We start from the raw sequence: 15,584 nt of genomic DNA, 5'->3' as shown, positions 1-15,584 counted from the left end.
CACATAGGGAGATAAACCTGTATGCTTATTCACAACAAATACACCTTTTCTATGGATTGAGTGGTCTTTCTGATGATGGAATATGGATACAAAATTTTAAAAAGTATGGTATCCCAATAACAATATGTTCACTCCTCTGCCATTTGGTAGAAGATATAAGAGCATCAGAAACAGCTCTAGTAGATTCTGAGACAGCTTCTATCCTCAAGCCATCAGAATGCTGAACTTTACTCAACCATCTTCACTCTCCTAAATGGCACACTTGTCACTTTTTAGAATTAACCCTTCGACCTAAATTAATCCTTTTTTATTTTACCTCTTCTATTTATCTACTTTCTATTTTAAAAAAAATCTGTAAAGTTGAGATTACTTTGAGCACAACAAATTTCATGACTGATAAATGTTATTTATGTGTATATGACAATAAACTTGAAACTTGTATAACCCAGAGATATCCTATAAGAAGCCTGTATTTGACTAGCTTTCTCTATGTCTTCTGTCTCACTGATAGGAGAAAAACTCAATGTGGGTTTCACCACCAGAGCTACGCTAAACAGGCTCCTTGAGGCTGGAGAGGTCACATCACAGAAGGCTCAACAATTCCAGCAGGCAGCACTGGCCTTTTTGGTCGGAGCTGTGGAGTATGCCATGGATAAACTCCCGTTGAAAGATGCTCTCCTGAAGCATGCCAGATTTATTGATGTGCAGCTAAGAGCTGAGTGTGGGGTAAAAGATGCCCTATACTTTGTAGACAGGCAAGGGTTTTTACATACTGATTATATATTTTTAAGTTTAATGGTCATGATCACAAAATAAATCTGTCTCTCACTGTATTCTAATCAGTCTTGTACACATGTGCCCTTTTTAAGATTTCAGGAACTCCTTCCTTTTCAAGACCCAAAGGAACAAGACCAAGTAAGTGAGGAGTTTATGGACAACCTGTCCTCCAACCAATACGCTTGTATAGGTCGTTTGTCCAAATCCCTGAAATACGACCCATCAGAGCGTATACTACAATTGCGCCCCTATCGGCAAAAGGTCGTTTTCATATTAATGTTTTGTGCTCTTTTATTTGCCCTCTGGTTTGTGTTTTGTGTAGCTCAGTTAGTAGATTATTGTGTTATACCTTGATATTTAATCATGCTATCATGGGTTCGATCCCAGGGAATGGACGTGCACGAAAATGTATATGCTCAATAAATCATAATTTAGCATGATTTCTGTGAGGGTTAGGTTTAGGGGTGGGGTTAGGTGTGGTCATTCGAACGAATAAACCACCTAGTAAAATATGTAGGAAATACTGTGAGATCGGTGTAAAACGCCACACATTGCATTTAAATAAACGTGCGTTTTGATTGGTAATGACGTTATACGTCAATTCATGACGACAGACGCAACGCGATACTGTCATTATTTTTACGCCCGCTAGAGGGTGCTTAACTTTAAAACGTAAATATAGGTCGTAATAAATGCTTGCACAAACGACCTATATGGTCGTTTTTTGTTGGAGGATAGGCTCTTTATGGAGTACCAACTCATGGACATTGCCTTGCCCCAGGACCCAACAGTCTTTGATGTTGAGGAGTTTTGGGGAAGAATGTCCACAACAAAGAACAAGGTAAGAAATATTTTGCACACAACATGACTTGCTCATTAGTAATTACGATGAAGGGAAAACATTTGAGAAATAGAGGCCCCTGGTTCCTTTTTTCAAAGGTGACTGGCTTGAACCAATTTGGGAGGCTATCAAAGATCGCAGCCTTGGTTTTAGTGCTTCCACATTCTAATGCTGATGCTGAGAGGGTATTTTCGATGGTTGGTTTGAACAAAACCTCAACACGAAACAGTTTGTCTCTGGACGGGACATTGTCCTCAATCATGACCCTGAAAATGGCTGGGCTTGAGCCGAACTGTTTCAAATGGGAGCCAACACCACAAATGATAAAGGAGTCCAAAACACAGTCTCAAACACACACACACACACAAAAATTTTATAAATGGAAATTGAATAAACACTTTGTATTTGGTTAAATTGTCAGTGTCGTGTCAAATATTTTCTTCTGGGGGGTGGGGGGGGGGTGTCACTCTGGTCTGTCTTCAAAACTTGAGAGCCCTGCGGTGTTAAGTTAATTAGGTACTTAAGCGGTTAATTAACTGATGATTGTTTGATTATTTGAAGAAACCTGATGATAACAAGCAGAATGATTGAATGAATAAGAAACACAAGAACTACAACCAGAGGTGGGACTCTCAAGTCACAAGCAAATCTGGTTAGTAATGAATGAAGCTGGTTTGTGGAGTTGTTTAATCCTCCTCTGCTGTGATCTTGAGAGATTGAATGTCTTTTATTTCAGTTGATTTCATAAAAGCCTGTGACTGGAACTCAGGGGGGAAGTGGTGGCCTAACGGTTAGAGTGTTGGACTTGCAAAACAAGGGTTGTGAGTTTGTGTCTTGGTGCTGGCTGAAATTGTAGGTAAATGTACAGTGCTCTCTCGACCTTCAGTACCACGACTGAGGTGTCCTTGAGCAAGGCAACGAACCCCCAACTGCTCCCCGGGCACCGCAGCATAAATGACTTCCCACTGCTCCGGGTGTGTGTTCACGGTGTGTGTGTTCACAGTGTGTGTGTGTGTGTGTGTGTGTGTGTGTGTGTGTGTGTGCATTTTGGATGGGTTAAACGCAGAGCACGAATTCTGAGTATGGGTCACCATACTTGGCTGTATTTCACTTCACTGTCAATTTCACTTATTTGTTGTGTTGCTCTTTTTTTCTGTTTCTCTTCAGTGATTCTGCTTGTAACAGTAGGTGTTCATCATTAATGCGCAATAATCACTTAATAACTTAATTATCTCATTAACTTCAACACCGCTTCAGTGTTACTTTTAACACCCTGTAGTGTGGACCCATATAGACACCCAGCAGTGTTAATTTGACAACAGGGATGTCCGTTATTATGCTGGCGGCTTTAATAAATTGCAGGAGATGCAGACTCACTTCTCAAATCTCAAACTGCTTTTATGATGCACAATGAATTTAAACACAAAACAAGGTTTTAAGAGCTATCAGGGTTAAAAGATATGGCAACTGTCAAATCATATCAGATGTATTAAGCAACGGGTGAAGAACAGTCCCCCTGGTCAAGTTACTGCAGGATGTCATTCACATCCACAATGGTGACCAGTACCACAGTCTCAGCCGTCTTACTGGCATCATTCTCCTGAGCTGCCTGTTTTTACAAGGAAAAACTGTTTAGAGAATATATATAGAAACAAAGTACTGCATTCTCGTTCTTAAGATCAGCCTTATAGTTTTCATGTCTGTTTTTAGAAACTTCCGATACCTGTATGATAACAGAAATCTGCTCTATTTCCTCTCTGTCTAGTGCCTTCGTCACAGAGATCGCTCCACTTCTTCGATCAATTTCAAAGTTGTTCTGGTATTTATTTGGAACGACTGGAACAAAAACGTCAATACATGCTTTATTATCATCAGTAACTTCATTATTTCATAACTTCACTATTTATTATTTAGATTAGGACATATGTCATGTAATCGTCTGTTAAGGATACCTGTCGTTAAGCTGTAAACTACAGACGCGTTGATGCCTTTGTCGCCATCTTGAGCTTTTATGGCCTCAGGAGTGATGTGTGAGAAGTGTCCTACCTGTGCATGGACAGAAAAGAGGGTTTTATTTGTTTGCTCACACATGCATGTTGTCCTCTGATGTAATTTAAAAATAAAATAGTTTTTTTTTTCATGTAATTTACCTGATTTTCCTTAATGGATGCCTTGTATTGACAGTGGTCAAAATAAGGGTTTAGGTTGTCCTCATCTTTAACTGCTATTTCAACTATCATCGTGTCAGTGAGACTTCCTACATCCTGCAAGAAAAAAAATAAACCTCACTTAAAAAAAAAATGTTGGGTTAAAAATAACCCCTATAGTAACCAAACTAATGGATTATTAAAGCACCTTCCCAAAAGTTGAATTAGACTTTACCCAACCATTAAATTTACTATTTTAATCTCTTCATGACATTTCATTTATTTTGTTATATATCTAGTATTGACTTACTATCACCCTTAAATTAATTTTTCCATCCAAAAATCTAAATCCTGTCATCATGACATCTGTTCCTGGTCCTTAAATACTTGTATATAAAAAGCAGCTTGGACATTCCGCTAAACATCTCTTTCTGTGTCCCACGAACACGTACATGATGACAGAGTTTTAAGTTTCGATGAGCTATGCTTTGTAGACTAGAGCAGTACTTTGATGTTAAGTAATCAAAGTGAAATGGATGTAGGAAATGTCTTTACTCTAGCAAGCAGGGTGAATTTGTAATGTTGAATCTTGTTGTAGTTCAGAGGTTTAGTCAACTTGATGTTACATGAATTCGTTGGGTCATCAACACTCAGTTCAAAGTCTTCTGGTGCTGGAGGCTGTAAACAAGAGTAGATGGGGACATACATAAATTCTCAATGCAAAGCAAAGGCAAACTCTGGTGGCGATGTTATTTCATTTCATCTCTTAAAAAAGTATTTGCATGCATCAATTCTGCACAGCAGACCAAATACACAGTTACATCAATCAAAGAAATTCTAATGTTTTAAAGGGGTCATGTAATGATACTAAAAAGAACATTATTTTGTGTATTTGTCGATTTTCACAAAGCTCATCGCTCTGAAAAGTGAGGTGTGCTCTGATTGGCCAGCTATCAAGTGGGTTGTGATTGGCCGAATGCCTCAAGCGTGTGACAGAAATGTTACACCTCTTAACATATTGGGATACATTGTTCGGACAAAGCGACGAGATATAAACATAAAACTCATTATAAACGTGATATAAATAAGATTTCTAGTCATGTCCTCTTTTGGAAGATAAAAACAAAGTAGTTTTGCGTTCTCAATGAAACAGCGTCACACACCGCGGCCTTGAGTGAGCAAAGACCGGTTTCAGTGAGCAGAGGTGGATGGCTTGAGAACGGCGCGGCAGGTGTATTCTACGAAGGAGCATACATAATACTTGCAGGAACCACATGTGATGACCCCCCTGCTGGACTCCGCTTCATCCACAGTGCAAAGTTGCATTTCCTCAGCGACCAGCACGGATCAGCTCCAAGCATGGCGAAGCGGATATCATCCTCTTTTGGAAGGCCAAACAAAGTAGTTTCGCTTTCACAGTGAAACACACAGCGTCTATATGACATGGCGGCATCGGCAACAACAATACTACGACAAGAATAAAAGGTACGCTTTTTTTCTTTGCGTGAACATCTGGGCGGCATTATGCAAATCTTCCCACATACTGACGTAGATATGTGGGGGCGTGTTAGGACGAGCCGTTTTAGGGGGGTGTGGACGGGTCTTAACTTTTATAAGGAATATCTCTTTGGATTTGAGACTTTAGTCTTTACAACATCACCGATCTTCTTTATGCACCAAGAGCTTGTAACACTCCAAAGAGAAAGGAAAAATTTGAAATCACATCATATGACCCCTTTGAAGTCAAGAGTCAAAAGCAATTTATTTAATCTAAGGCTTTGGCTGAAGTCAGTTGTAGTTCTTGTATTTATGCTCGCCTCATCTCTTTTTTTCTGTTCTCGTTTCTCTTTCTTTCAGTGATTCAGTTTGTTAACAGCAGGCTTTCTTCATTAATGATCAATCATCACCCAATAATTAGGGCTTTTGCATTCACCATTAATGCAGTTTTGCGGAAGCCTATTGCGTATATCAAATATGTAAGAATCATTCATGACTTACCAGAATAGAATATAAAGTTTTTCTGCTTAGTGCAGATACATCATTATCAGTAGCTGTCACACTGAGCACAGTTTTACCCACAGGTGTCTCCTGGAATGAAAGAATGAAAGACAGGTTTACTAAGAGGTGCCCTCAGTGATCAAACACACTATGAAGGTGTAAGATTAAGCACACCTCCCACACTGTGAAGCCGTATGATTTGGTCGGGAAGACCGGAGGGTTGTCATTTAAATCCATAACGATAAGTGTACGGATGTTTTTTTGCCTGAAATGGAAAAATAACATTTTATAGTTTATCGTAATCTTTTTTTCTCTCTCTATAACACATTGTCATATTTAATGATTTTATTATGTTATTGTTTAAATAAACATACCCCTCCTACACAGGTGATTGAATAATAAAAAGCATCTGCATACTAGAAGACAAAGCATACAAACAGACATATATGATAAAATAAAATGCAATAGGGTCCCCTATCTATCCTTTTATCTATCTATAGGCCTTTGGTCAGTGATGATGGAACAAACCATCATTATTTCGTCAGCATCGAACGGTTTGATCTGCCGTAAGGTAGCAGTTGAGCTTCCAGCAGTGTAATCCAGCTCCAGATATTCCATAGCAATGGCACAGAGATATGGCTCCAGAACAAGACGATCATCCGGGCGGATATTAGTGATAGTCTCTAGAATGTGGTCTCCTGTAAGGCAGATCAAATAGATATTCTAACACACAATCTAAAACAAACACACTAGATAATGCCAGTGTTGTTTTTCTAATACCCTTTTGATGCTCTTTAAAAACCAGATCGAAAAGAAAATACCTTATTTTATATTAAATATTATAATAAAACATTGTATTATTTTATGTGGGCATATCTCACCTCCAAAGTCAATTCCCTCATCGATCCTTCCTAGATTTCTACTGCTTCCATGTACGCAGTCTATCTCTAAAGAACATTAAACAACAAATAATTAGTTTCAGAACTCAATTCAATAGCACACACTCCATTAATATATACAATATATTGAAAATTAAGACAAATTAAACGTTTATTTAAATAATTGGTCTGAAATACTGAAATTTTGCTCAAATGCTAGTGGCATGACTCTGCTCCCAGTTTCAGATCTTTACTTCAATTGTTTGTTGCATCAGCAGCATAGTTACTGAAACTTGACATAATCAAAAGTAAAACTCATGTGAAAACCACATGAGCATTTGAAGACATTTGTCCAGTAAATAATGATTTTAAACATAGATAGATTTGACTTTACATAAATAGGACTTACCAGCAGCACCCGTTAAACTGTTAACATGCAGACAAGCTAAAATAATTAACACAGTGAATAAGGCCATCTTTTCCATAATTCACTGTCGGTGATGCTTGGATTGTGAAGTCTGGCAGTGAAGATAATGACTATACCTTATATACGTATCTCTCTCTGAGCTCTTATTTATTGTATGCCATTTACCTTTATGGCCTGTAAGCAGGTATCAAAAGTCAAGTCACCTTACAGATTGTGTCAAAGAAACTTTACAGTATCGAATAGGAAAAAAGTGTCAATAATGAAAAATGACAGGATTAAACACTAAATTTTCAGTTAAAGGTCAGTTTATCTTTAAATTCAGTGATTTCATCATCCAGCTCAGTTCAGATTAAATAGAATCTGTGCGATCAAGTCGATGATATCACTGTAAATGAAGTGACCCCAACTAAGCAGGACAGAGGCGACAGCGGCAAGGAACCAAAACTCCATCGGTGACAGAATCGTTCATAAAACCATTACTGCTGTGCTGTTGGGAATATATGCTGTTTTTTGTTAATTTAGCCACTGTATTGAATAAATATCTGGAGTTATGTTTGTTTTCTTCTAAAAGAGAAAATCTAAAAGTAATCAGATCTAGAAGTTTTTAATGCTTTTCTGTAGGATAGGTTACTTTCCCGCAAAAGCAATACGAAAATCCCATAGTTTGGTTTTCCTCCTGCTGCGCTCCATTTTACAGGCAGCTCACTTTAGGGTGCAAGTGTGCTCATTATACCATGGTGTCAGACTGTTTTCCTTAACCTTCCCTAAGCATAAAGGAGCAACTGTATTTAAGATGCTAGAAAAGAGAGAGTCCATAGTCTCTGTTACTGTTGAGTCTTTTCTGTTACATCATCAAGTTGTTCTGAGGTTTTGGATATGCTATAAGAATGTATCCTGTCCTGATGTATCCTAATAAGGAATTCGGATACATCAGGAAGATTACTTACAAAGCAGTCTTTTGTGGTAGAAGTGATGGTTCTCCCATACTTGTAACAAGAAGTTTACAGTTTAAAGTTTACAGTTAATTTACAGTTTTAGCTATATGAAGTTTGGACCAGACTAAATAATGACCTGAGATATCATCGCTTGGCTGAATAATTTCAACACCATTAAAGGGATAATCCACCAAATGAAAATTTTGTCATTAATCATTTACTCCCTTGTAATTCCATGGGGGGAGGCCTGTGACTGTCCCATAGACTTATATTACACTGTCAAGGTCCAGAAAAGTATAAAAGACATCATCAGAATAGTCCATCTGCCATAAGTGGTTCAACCATAACGTTATGAAGCGACGAGAATACATTCTGTAAGTGAAGAAAACAAAACTAACAACTTTACTCAACAATTCCTTTGTCAACAGTCTCATCTGTGTCTATCCATATCACCATATGCACTGTTTCTATGTGTATTTAGCTTTGATTTGATAGAAAACTGAATTTTGATTGCAACAATGAGTTGGTCCTGAGACGTAACCCCAATAAGGTTCAGAATGTCTATGAATTCTGAACCCAATGCATCTTTTTGTCTGTTTGGTGTTCAGGTGGCCTGTATACAGTAGCCAGTACAAACGTCACAGAATTTTTATCATTAACACTTGTTTCTGAAGCACCATTACTTCAAACAAGTTATACTTGAAGCCTGCCTTTTGAGAAATACTTTTATTTCAAGTTTATTTGAGGATATTTGACATTTTGAACCTTTGTAATTGAACTTTACTTAATCTTGTTCTGTTATTTATGGAACCGTTTCAATCATTTATGTCTATTCCTGTTTATTATAACTCAGCCCTTTCTAATTCTCATTCTGATTGGACGGTTGCAACATTCAAATGTTAAATGACCAATGAAGTTTATATTTTGGATACTGTCCTGCATACGTTATCATATGCTCTGCTTTATGTCTTTTGAATCACTCCGTGCTCTTTCTTTTCACATAATTGAATAATTTAAAGTCAATTCGGTATTTCACAGTAGTAAAATAAACCCTTTACGGGTAATGTAAGTTTGTAACCAGAATGTGAACCATCCTTTCAGGTTTTATTTTGAAATATAATAAATTATACATTGTTCCTTCCTCAATAACTAAAGCTGAAGACCTTTATGCTGGACTTTTGCCTGCAATTGAACAGGCTGTAAAGACAACCATAAATAATACATAAATAATACCTGGTAACTCCATGAGATTTTTAATATCCGTGTGCCTAATCTTATCACAGTGGGATATGTAAAGCAAAGTTGAAGAAATATCGCATGCCGTGCAAAATGTAACTGCAGTAAAGTTCAGTCAAGGTGCTGAGAAGATGATCAAATTCAAATCCCATGATAGGCCTTCCTTCGGTCTATTTTTTTTTCAGCTGAAACAAAGAGAAACTAAGAAACTAAAAGAAAGACCTTTACACAAAGGCTCTTATGCATGCATATAAATACACAGATTACATGGATTAAAAGCATAATGTTTTAATTTCAGTTCATTCTTGGTAAAAAAAAAAAAAAATCTTCAGGTTCAATTTGCAAAGTGAAATTAGAACGGTCCAGCATTTAGGAATATTATTTATTAACTCTGTTATTATACTTGATTTTTTAACTGCTAACAGTTTGCATTTTCCAATTATGCCTTAAGTGTGACCAAAAGTATATTAGTATTTTCTGTTTCAGCTGTTTGATCGCGCTGGTGTCTCTCGTGCACATATTCATTGGAAACAGCGCAGTCGTTCACCTTGACATCCGGCGTGAGCAGCGGTCTACTTTGGCATATTTTTGTTCATTATGATTTTTTTCCGAAGAATACTTAAACACGCATGAACTACAAAGCCTATTTTCAAATGGGCAACATCAGGAATATGGAAACGTTTGGATTTCTACAGAATGAGAGAGCCTAACCTTACCTTACACTGTAAGAAATTCATGTGAAATCTACAGTGATTTACTGTGTTAGTGCACAGTAAATCACTGTATAGAAGTTCACAGTACAATACTGTATATTCAGTCTAAGTAGCAGTAAAAACAGAAGTATTGTAAAATTCACAGTACACAGGCATGCCCTGTAGAGAATCACAGTAGCAAGAAACAGCTTATATAAACACAGTACTGAACAGATTGACTACACACTGCACTAGAAGCAGGGATGCCAGCCAATTATAATAATTTATCCTGATCTTCTTGATATTCTGTTACATATTTGCAGTGAATAGACAAGACCAAAATAGGAATATACAATAGGACCAATGGGACACATATATAGCAAAATGTGAAGAAACATATTAATTTAAAGATTTTACAATATATATGTTTTGTTTCAGTGCCAACCCAAAAATATTGATGCAAATGTTTCTTGTTTTATGCTTGATACAGCCTAATAAAATGTATGGCATCATTATATTGTGGTATCTTTCATATATTGTTAATTTTGCAGATGGTAATTAAAGAAATGGTCATTAAAAAACAATTGCTCCATAAATATGAGGAACTTAAGGAAAACAAGATTAGTGAAACACGAATTGGCACTCTGGACTAATGAGAACAGCCTCCTTGTATGTCCAGATTACAGTGCTACCATAATAGCCTATCTCTCGAATTCCAATCTGAAGCAGTGATATTTTCATATAAGCGCCACGCCATTCGGTGAAACCAATTGTCTAAGGAACCGAATCTATGCATTTTCTAACTGAAAACTGATTATTTTAGCGAACTGGTTCTTTTGGACAATTAGTTTCAATGAACCTTTTCTCAATTCAGCATTTTGTTTAGACCAATTGCGTCAAGTCACAATAATATTTTTAAATCACCCATTAATTAAACGCGGATGTTTGACATGTCTAAATTTGGATAGCCTACTACTATTTTGGTGAACCAGTTGATCCAGTTCACAAAGAATCGGTTCAAGAATTCATCTTTGGGTATCAACAGCCGTTTGAATCTCATTCAGTTACTGTTACCTACCCCTTTAAAATACATTTTGTAGTTGTCTATCGACCCCCAGGACCACTGGGTAACTTTTTGGATGAATTAGATGTGTTGCTCTCAACCTTTTCTGAGGATCGTACTCCCCTAGTTATGCTTGGAGATTTCAACATCCATCTAGATAAACCTCTGTTTGCTGATTTCCACTCTCTGCTTGCCTCTTTTGATCTCAACCGAGTGTCAACTACTGCTACTCACAAATCAGGCAACCAACTGGACCTTATTTATACATGACACTGCTCTACTGATCATGTTCTGGTTACTCCACTGCACACGTCGGATCACTTCCTCCTCACTCTTAACCTCAACATGGTCCCTGACACATCACTTACCCCTCCACATGTCATCTTTCGACGTAACCTACGCACACTTTCACTCTCCCGGCTATCTGCAATGGTTTCATCTTCACTTCCTTCCCCTAAACTGTTTGCATCTTTGGACGCAAACAGTGCTACTGATACTTTCTGCTCCACTCTTACATCTTGTTTAGACACTGTTTGCCCCTTATCTTCCAGGCCAGCCCGTAACACCCCTTCTGCCCCTTGGTTATCTGATGTTCTACGCGAACACCGTTCTAAGCTTAGAGCTGCTGAAAGGGTGTGGCGCAAGTCCAAAAATACTACTGACCTTATTTTGTATCAGTCACTCCTATCTTCTTTCTCTGCTAATGTCTCCACTGCTAAAATGACATACTACCATAACAAAATTAACAATTCATCTAATTCTTGCATGCTTTTTAAAACATTTTCCTCACTTCTTTGTCCTCCTCCTCCCCCTCCTGCTTCATCTCTAATAGCTGACGACTTTGCAACGTTTTTCATTAATAAAATTAAACACATTAGTGGACAATTTTCCACACCACAATCAGTCAAGCTCATATCACCAGCAAACTTACACTCATTTACATCCTTCTCTTCACTCTCTGATGCAGAAGTCTCAAAACTCATCCTTTCTAATCACCCTACTACTTGCCCGCTTGATCCTATTCCATCTCATCTCCTTCAAGCAATTTCTCCTGCAGTTGTACCTGCACTCACTCACATCATCAACACTTCCCTCCACACTGGTGTTTTTCCCTCATCATTTAGACAGGCACGTATAACTCCACTACTTAAGAAACCCAACCTCAACCCATCTCTTTTAGAGAACTACAGGCCAGTTTCCCTTCTTCCTTTCATTGCAAAAACACTTGAACGAGCTGTGTTCAAACAAGTCTCTACATTTCTCACACACAACAATCTCTTTGACAGCAACCAATCTGGCTTCAGAAGACATTCAACTGAGACAGCCTTGCTCTCAGTTGTTGAAGCTCTAAGACTGGCAAGAGCAGAATCCAAATCTTCAGTACTTATCCTGCTTGATCTGTCCGCTGCTTTTGACATGGTTAACCACCAGATCCTCCTATCAACCCTACTGGCAAATGGCATCTCAGGAACCACACTTCAATGGTTTGAGTCTTACCTATCAGATAGGTCCTTCAAAGTATCTTGGAGAGGTGAGGTGTCCAAGTTTCAACTAACTACTGGGGTGCCTCAGGGCTCAGTTCTTGGACCACTTCTCTTCTCTGTCTACATGGCATCATTAGGTTCTGTCATTCAGAAACATTTTCATATCACTGCTATGCTGATGACACTCAACTCTACCTCTCATTCCATCCTGATGATCTGACGGTAGCTATTCGCATCTCAGCTTGTCTAACAGACATTTCTTCCTGGATGATGGACCATCACCTTCAACTCAACCTTGCCAAGACAGAACTGCTTGTGATTCCAGCAAACCCATCGTTTCATCCCAATTTCACCATCAAGTTAGGCACATCAACCATAACTCCTTCAAAAACAGCGAGAAGCCTTGGAGTTATGATTGATGATCAGCTGACTTCTCAGACCAAATTGCTAAAACTGTCCGATCCTGCAGATTTGCTTTATTCAACATCAAGAAGATCAAGCCCTTTCTTTCGGAACATGCTGCACAACTCCTTGTTCAAGCTCTTGTTCTGTCCAGGCTGGACTATTGCAATGCCCTCTTGGCAGGTCTTCCAGCCAATTCTATCAAACCTTTACAATTAATTCAGAACGCGGCAGCAAGATAAATTTTTAATGAGCCAAAAAGAATACACGTCACACCTCTGTTTATCAACTTGCACTGGCTTCCAATAGCTGCTCGCATAAAATTCAACGCATTGATGCTTGCCTACAAAACTACCACTGGCTCTGCACCCATTGGGGAAGTCGTGGCCTAATGGTTAGAGAGTCGGACTCCCAATCGAAAGGTTGTGAGTTCGAGTCCTGGGCCGGCAGGAATTGTGGGTGGGGGGAGTGCATGTACAGTTCTCTCTCCACCCTCAATACCATGACTTAGGTGCCCTTGAGCAAGGCATTGAACCCCCAACTGCTCCCCGGGCGCTGCAGCATAAATGGCTGCCCACTGCTCCGGGTGTGTGCTCACAGTGTGTGTGTGTGTGTGTTCACTGCTCTGTGTGTGTGCATTTTGGATGGGTTAAATGCAGAGCACAAATTCTGAGTATGGGTCACCATACTTGGCTGAATGTCACTTCACTTCACTTTATTTACCTAAATTTGTTACTTCAGACTTATGTGCCCTCTAGAAGCTTGCGTTCTGCAAGTGAACGTCGCTTGATTGTGCCATCCCAAAGAAGCACAAAGTCACTTTTACGGACTTTTAAATTAAATGTTCCCTCCTGGTGGAATGACCTCCCCAACTCAATCCAAGCAGCTGAGTCCTTAGCCATCTTCAAGAATCGGCTTAAAACACATCTCTTCCATCTTTGTTTGACCCTCTAACTTTAACACTCACTTTTCTAATTCTATTCTTAAAAAAATCTAACTACCTTTCTAATCTTTTTGTATTCTATTTTCTTTTCATTTATTATGCAATTGTATATGTGTGTGTGTATGTGTAAAGACCTCTAACACTAGCTTGCTCTATTCTTTTTATTATTCTATCTGTTTTCTTTTTATTTATTATATTATTTAAAATCCCATGCTACTGTGTTAACCTAACTGAGACTTGTTATAGCACTTATATATCATTGCTCTTTTTGTTGTTTTTGATTGCTTCCACTGTCTTCATCTGTATGTCGCTTTGGATAAAAGCGTCTGCTAAATGAATAAATGTAAATGTAAGAATGAGTCATTCACGAACCGGAACATCACTTATAGTTTTATCTGTTCAGTGAGCGGAACGGAGCAGACAGCATCGAAATCTGTCTGTAAGTTTCTTTAGAAAAACAAACAGGCATTGTCGATTCTAACTAAATCCAGCCCAGTTGGACAATTTATGTTGCAGTGATCAAAATGTAGTGAAGTCAAGCTGTTAGATCATAAATATGTCAAAATGTCTTACATGTGTAAGCTTTGCCAATTCAGCACTACGTCAATTTCAGCATTCATTTTGCATGTTAAAATTCACAGAAATCTCGCAAACACTACATTTCAATGTGGGCATGCAGACTGTCCTGCTACTTTTAAGCCAGTATGTGCACTTCGAAAGCATATGTACCGGTTCTATATGCATACCGTTAAACCATTGCCTCAGGCATGCATGGAAGGAGACACGTTAACATGCAAAATCCGGGATTGTGGCTTTGCGACAGTATGTATGTCAACCTTATGTGACCATCTCCGGGTGCATATTAAAGACGGGTGGAAAGTACATTGCCCCTATGATAACTGTTCCAAATTATTTCATCTTCCTTCATCGTTCTCCTCACACGTAAGTCGCAAACATAAAATTAAATCTCACCGCACCTATACTGCCACTGTAAGCACAGCTACCTCCTCAAACAACAAAAAGACTCAAACAGGCTAGGACGGGGAGAAAAGTATTGCTAATGTTAAAGTGGAGGAGTTGGATGGAGATCATGCAAATAATGAGTTAGTTGATGAGAATGATTTTATGAACAACCTGGGCTTGTTTTATCTTCAAATGCAAGCAAAAATGCTGTTGCCAGCTAGTGTAATTCAGAAGCTAATTAAAGAGTTCCAGGAGGTACACAGTTACAGCACACCCCACCTTTTGTCTAAACTGGATCAGGAATTAACAAAGTTAAATGTCCCTGAAAATAATATTAGGGATCTTCTTGATGATCTTTCCAAAAATGACCCCCTGAAAAGGTGCAACAAGGGAGTATTTAGAACTGATCAGACACGAAAATCCTTCTTCAAGAGTAAATTCAATTATGTTGACCCAACCCCAGTTTATATGGGAATTAGTGCAAATGGAAAAGAGAGGTTTTGCCAGTATGTGTCCATTAAAGAGACAGTGAAGGCATTACTCTCTCGGACCTCAGTTCAAGAGCAATATCTCTTGGCAAAATAAGACACATCAACAACCCCAGATGTGCCGGAAGACCTGAGAGATGGTAAAGTCATCAAAAACAATAAATTGTTACAGGAATCACCATCCTCAGTATCCATAATCTTGTATCAAGATTCATTTGAAGTTGCTAATCCTCTAGGATCTGGCAGAAAGAAACATAAGATTTTAGCAATGTATATGACATTAGCAGAGATCGCAGCACACAATGCGTCT

General features: G+C 38.4%; 1 protein-coding gene across 1 annotated transcript; it reads right to left on the bottom strand.

Moving 5' to 3' along the window:
- Positions 1-3,003: 3,003 nt before the first annotated feature.
- Positions 3,004-6,455, bottom strand: LOC132104394 (protocadherin Fat 1-like). The gene is made up of 9 exons (XM_059509875.1): positions 6,292-6,455; positions 6,138-6,179; positions 5,938-6,028; positions 5,764-5,853; positions 4,321-4,443; positions 3,769-3,882; positions 3,571-3,664; positions 3,342-3,454; positions 3,004-3,227 (listed from the first exon to the last, which is right to left on the bottom strand). The coding sequence occupies exons 3-9, from the start codon at positions 5,998-6,000 to the stop codon at positions 3,144-3,146; spliced, it is 681 nt and encodes a 226-aa protein (XP_059365858.1). The 5' UTR covers positions 6,001-6,028; positions 6,138-6,179; positions 6,292-6,455; the 3' UTR covers positions 3,004-3,143.
- Between the last annotated feature and the right edge of the window lie 9,129 nt (positions 6,456-15,584).

The sequence above is a fragment of the Carassius carassius genome, chromosome 1, assembly GCF_963082965.1.
Source record: "Carassius carassius chromosome 1, fCarCar2.1, whole genome shotgun sequence".
Classification (NCBI taxonomy): Eukaryota; Metazoa; Chordata; class Actinopteri; order Cypriniformes; family Cyprinidae; genus Carassius; species Carassius carassius.
This window is presented reverse-complemented; position numbering and strand designations above follow the sequence as displayed.